The sequence below is a fragment of the Cebus imitator genome, unplaced genomic scaffold, assembly GCF_001604975.1.
Source record: "Cebus imitator isolate Cc_AM_T3 unplaced genomic scaffold, Cebus_imitator-1.0 Scaffold82, whole genome shotgun sequence".
Classification (NCBI taxonomy): domain Eukaryota; kingdom Metazoa; phylum Chordata; class Mammalia; order Primates; family Cebidae; genus Cebus; species Cebus imitator.
In genome coordinates, this window is record NW_016107397.1 from 631167 (window position 1) to 636990 (window position 5824).

The 5824-nt window shown below is 44.9% G+C and overlaps 1 protein-coding gene across 1 annotated transcript in view; it reads left to right on the plus strand.

Annotated features, from left to right (window-relative positions):
* The window catches only part of BCL7B (BAF chromatin remodeling complex subunit BCL7B), a 21377-nt gene that overhangs the window by 10852 nt on the left and 4701 nt on the right, over nucleotides 1–5824 (plus strand). Inside the window, exon 3 of the mRNA XM_017533440.2 lies at nucleotides 3694–3790. Within this exon, the coding sequence (XP_017388929.1) occupies nucleotides 3694–3790 (97 nt within the window). The remainder of the gene's footprint in view (nucleotides 1–3693; nucleotides 3791–5824) is intronic.

Consider the following 5824-nt stretch of genomic DNA (forward strand, 5'->3'; position numbering starts at 1 on the left):
TGAGCCACCGCGCCAAGCCTCCTGCACCTACTTCTTACTGTTTTCTCCTACATGTGTTTTTCTTTTTGCTAAAATACATCCTTGAAGAGATTGTCAAAGAGGGCTTTTGTGCGGAAAATGTTCTGAAAATATCTTTATTCAAGTTTCATGTTTAAAATTGATGATTTTACATATACATGAAATTCTAGGTTCAAAATTATTTTCTTTCAGCATTCAAAGCTATTAATGAATTGTACATTCAGTGTCAATGTTGAGAAATGTGATGTTATTCTCATTCCTGAGTCCTTGTAGGTGGTCCACTTGGCTTCCTGGAAACTTTTCTTCTATCTTTGATCTCCGTGGAATTCTCTTACAATATCCTGTAATGTTGCTTTTTCTTTTCTTTTCTTTTCTTTTTTTTTTGAGACTATCTCGCTGCATAGCCCATGCTGGAATACAGTGATACAATGATAGTTCAGTGTAGCCTTGAACTCCTGGGCTCAAGCAATCCTTATGCCTCTGCCTCCCAAGCACCTGGGACTACAGGAACGTGCCACTATACCTGGCTGACTTTTAAATTGTTTGTAGGGACAGGGCCTTGCTTTGTTGCCCAGGCTGGTCTTGAACTCCTAGGCTCAAGTGGTCCTTCTGCCTTGTCCTCCCAAAGTGTTGGGATGGCAGAAGTGAGCACCATACCCAAGTAACTCCTTTATTTCTTAGCTTTTCTCTCATTCATTTCACTTCCTATCTTTTCCTGGTGCATTCTGAGTTTCTCAACACAGTTTTTGCTCAATAATCTTTTCTTTAGTTGTATAGACTTCAGTTAAACTCATTCACTTAGTTTTTATTTGAGCAGTTATATTTTTCATAACAAATTGCCTCAATTGCTTCTTCCTCAAAACAAGTTTTTTTTTTTTTTTTTTTTTTTTGAGATGGAGTATCACTCTCTCGCCAGGCTGAAGTGCAGTGGTACAGTCTCGGCTCACTGCAACCTCTGCCTCCCGGGTTCTAGTGATTTTCCTGTCAGCCTCCTGAGTAGCTGAACAGGCACCTGCCATCACGCTCAGCTAATTTTTCTATTTTTAACAGAGACAGGGTTTCACCATGTCGGCCAGGTTGGTTTTGAACTCCTGACCTCATGATCCACCCTCCTTGGCTTCCCAAAGTGTTGGGATTACAGGCTGAGCCACTGCACCTGGTCATGAGACAGTCTTGTTCTATTGCCCATGCTGGAGTGCAGTGGCACAATCTCAGCTCACTGCAACCTTCACCTTCTAGGTTCAAGTGATTTTCTTGCCTCAGTCTCCTGAGATTACAGGCACACACCACCATGCCCGATTAATTTTTGTATATGTAGTAGAGATGTGGTTTGACGATGTTAGCCAGGCTGGTCTCAAGCTCCTGACCTCAAATGATCTGCCCATCTCGGCCTCCCAAAGTGCTGGGATTACAGGTGTGAACCATCGTGCCTGGTCGTTGATTTATAATTTGACTGATGTGTCTTTTGATTCTGTTTTGCTCTGTTTCACATTTTTTGCTTATTGTGCATGTTAAGATTAGGTTTAGCTGTGAGTGACAGAAAACTGAAAATAGCAATGGTTTAAGAAAGTCATGTATCTTATTTGTTTTCTTAGAGGAAATCCAGGTGCGGTATGGTGGTTCATCTCTGACAGTCTCTAGCAATCCAGGTTTCTTCTACCTTTCTGCTCCTTTTCTTTTCTTAACGTTTTAGAGAGTAATGGCTATATTCATTTTTAAAATTTTTTTATTTTTTATTTTTTTGAGACGGAGTTTCACTGTTGTTGCCCGGGCTGGAGTGCAGTGGTGCAATCTCGGCTCACCGCAACCTCCACCTCCTGGGTCCAAGCGATTCCACTGCCTCAGCCTCGTGAGTAGCTGGGATTACAGGCATGCGCCACCACACCCAGCTAGTTTTTTGTATTTTTAGTAGAGACGGGGTTTCTTCATATTGGTCAGGCCAGCCTCAAACTCCTGACCTCAGGTGATCTGCCCACCTCAGCTTCCCAAAGTGCTGGGATTACAGGCGTGAGCCACCATGTCCAGCCTCATTTTAAAATTTTTAATTGTAAAATACATACAAAATATACTATTCTAACCATTTAATAAGTGTACAGTTAAATACATTCACAATTCACATTATTGTCCAACCAGTCTCTGATTTGCTTTTTGGAAAACTCTAAAACTCTACATCCATTAAACAACTCCCTACAATTTTTGTGGGATTTTTTTTGGTTTACACATGGCAATCTGTGACTCTGCTCCTTTTTTTTTAAATATTATTTTTTAAGATGGGGTTTTAGTCTTTCACCCAGGCTGGATTGCTGTGGTGCAATCTCGATTCACTGCAACCTTCGTCCCCTGGGCTAAAGTGATCCTCCCACTTCAGCCTCCTGAGTAGCTGGGACTACAGGCACATGCCACCACATCCAGCTAATTTTTGTTGTTGTTGTTGTTTCTTCATTTTGTTTTGTTTTTTTCAAGACAGAGTCTCACTCTGTTGCTCAGGCTGGAGTGCAGTGGTGTGATCTCAGCTCACTGCAACCTCTGCCTCCTGTGTTCAAGCAGTTCTCCTGCCTTAGCCTCCAGAGTAGCTGGGGTTATAGGTATGTACCACCATGCCCATCTAATTTTTNAAAAAAAAAAAAAAAAATGTTATAAGTAAAGATAGACATGGGGTGATCATTTGATCATTTTGGTTTTGGTATTTTTTTGTTGTTGGAGAGGGGGCAATTTTTGTTTTTGTTTTTGTTTTTTGAGATGGAGTTTCGCTCTTTCGCCCAGGCTGTTATGAAGTGGCGTGATCTCAGCTCACTGCAACCTCCACCCGCTGGGTTCAAGCAATTCTCCTGCCTCAGCCTTTAGAGTAGCTGGGATTACAGGTTCATGCCACCACACCTGGCTAATTTTTGTATTTTTATTTATTTATTTATTTAGAGATGGAGCCTCTGTTGCCCAGACTGGAGTACAGTAGTGCCATCTTCCCTGCAACCTCCACCTCCTGGGTTCAAGCAGTTCTCCTGCCTCAGCCTCCCAAGTAGCTGGGATTATAGGCATGTGCCAGCATACCCAGCTGATTTTTATATTTTTGGTAGAGATGGGGTTCCTTCCAGGCTGGTCTCGAACTCCTGCTTTCAGGTGATGCACCTGCCTCGGCCTCCCAAAGTTCTGGGATTACGGGCGTCAGCCACCGCGCCTGGCTGGGGTGATCATTGTGAATGAATGAGGATGATGGATCAGGAATACAGCTAAGCCAGGCTCATTTGTCTCGTCGCTCTCTGCATTACATGAAGTTCCTTCTTCTCTCACTTTTTTCCCCACTCTGCTACTGAAACAGGAATCTTTCTCAAATGAGTGTTTTGTATTTCTTGCCCATTTGTATAGAGAAGGGTTGCCTGAAGCAGTTTGATTGGAGCAGAAGAGGGATACCATGGGATCTTCTAGTCAAGGTGTATGTATCTGCCTGCTGCTTATGATTCATGATATTCTTGCTGGAAGGGTTCATTTTCCTGAGTCTTGAGGAGAAACGCCTTGTCTAGGATTCTGTTCTTCCTTGAGTCCTTGGATTCTCACGCTGCTGTCATTCTTCCTGTTCAGTCCTAACCCAGACCTCTGTGGTCTGCACATAGCACCCTCCTCCCTCTCTGTGAGTCTCCTGCTTGGCTCTGTCATAGTCCTCTTTTTTTCCTTTTCTAGAAAGAAAAGTCAAAATCGAACAGTTCAGCAGCCCGAGAACCTAATGGCTTTCCCTCTGATGCCTCAGCCAATTCCTCTCTCCTTCTTGAATTTCAGGGTGAGTTGCATCTCTGTATCTTCCTTGCAGGGGAACAAAAACTTGGATGAATGTATTAATAAGAAGAATTGGCCAGGTGCGGTGACTCACACCTGTAATCCCAGCAGTGGGGAGTCCAAGGCGGGCAGATCACCTGAGGTCAGGAGTTTGAGACCAGCCTGGCCAACATGGTGAACCCCAGTTTCTACTAAAAATACAAAAAATTAGCCAAGCACGATGGCACGCGCCTATAATCCCAGCTACTCAGGGGGCTGAGACAGCACTTGAACCCGGGAGGCGGAGGTTGAGGTGAGCCAAGATCGCGCCACTGCACTCCAGCCTGGGCGACTGAGACTCTCTCAAAAACAAAAATTCTGTGTTTCATTTCAGTGCCTGCTGTTTTGCTGGTATTTTGCTAGGCACTTGACCTAAACCTTTTCATTTAAACTTCACGATAACCCTGCAAGATAGGTAATGGTATCCTCATTTTCCAGTTAACGAAACTGAGGCTCAGAGAGTTGAAGTTGTTTGTCTGAAGTTACTTAACTTGTAAGTGACAGACTCTTTGTCAGGTCCTGGTTGTCTAAATCAGAAGCTTTTTCTTAGATTTTACTTTATTTTTTGTAGAGACAGAGTCTGCGTATGTTGACCAGGCTGGTCTTGAACTCCTGGTCTCAAGCAGTCCCCCGGCCTTGGCCTCCCAAGGTACAGGAATGAGCCACTGCACCCAGCCTAGACTGTATGTTTAATGATAGTGGCTTAGAGTAGGCTACCCAAAGGCGAAGCTCCTGCCTCTCCACTGTTATGACAAGTTCTGCCTGCTAAGCCAATTCCACCTTGTCGGCACTGTGGTCATAGCACTGCCTTTTACACCTACCTGCTAGGGACTGTCTGCGAAGCACTTTTACTTTACTTTCTCGTTTTTATCCGTATATCAACCCGTGATATAAACCAGGCAGTTATTGTCCCTATTTAAGGAAGCCGGTGCACAGGGAGGATCTGTGTTTGCCTAAGCTCAAAAATGACAGTTTTGTTCGTTTTGTAACAAAATGCTGCTTCCATTTTAGTGTGGGTATTAATGGTCTTTGTAGGAGTAAATACCAGAGTAAGTTTATGACTTCTCTTCAAAACCCGATTGGAGCTAACCCCGTGTGTCATTATCCCTTCCCCACCTCTTTCCCAGGCCCCACCAAGGTCAGCCAATGTGCTGTTGGAAAGGACACCAATGTGTGTGTGTTCAGTAATCAGAAAGCTCTGGGAGACACATGAGGCTCCAATCCCTCAGTCTGGCCACCATCTCCTCCTTTTCATTTAGTAAACACTTAATGAACTCCTGCTATATGCAGGTACTGTGCGTTGCACTGGGGAGTCAAGGACAAGAGAGCCACAGAGCCTGTCCACACAGAGGCTTGTGGGAGAATGCATGTGTGCACAATGATAAACGCAAGTGTGCAAAGGCTATCATGGGAGCACGAGAGAGGACTGTCATTTCCACTCATGCAAGCCAGGAGTCCACCGAGGAAGTGATGTGGGAGCTGTGTTGGGAGATCTGCGCTTTCTAGGCCAAGAGAAAGCAGCCTAGCCAAGGAGCAGCTGGGCAGAAGCACCCATACATGACGAAGCTGTTGGGTTAGGGTCCAGCCCGCCTGGAGCCGAGGATGCTTATGGGAGAACAGCAGGCAGTGAGGCCGGAGATCAGAAAGGACTGTCTGTGTTGCGATAAGGTCATATCGTGCCAGTCATAAGAAGTACTGCGTATGACATTTCTCCCTTATGCAGCAGGGGAGCATCGAAGGGTTTAGAAACGTCCCTCTGGCAGTGGTGTGCATTTCAGTTTAAGGGACCCGAGACTGGAGGCAGGCCAGTCAGTTAGGTGGCTGCGGCAGGAGGCCAGGCTGAAGATGATGAGGCTTGAACTAAAGCAGTAGGAGGGAAGGAGTGGATGCAAGTGATACCAGAGCAGGAGCGGAAAACAGTTTGCTGACCAGCTGCTGGAGGTGAGGCGGAGGAAGGCGTTGCTGACTCTTACTTTGGTTTTTTTTTTTTTTTTTTTTT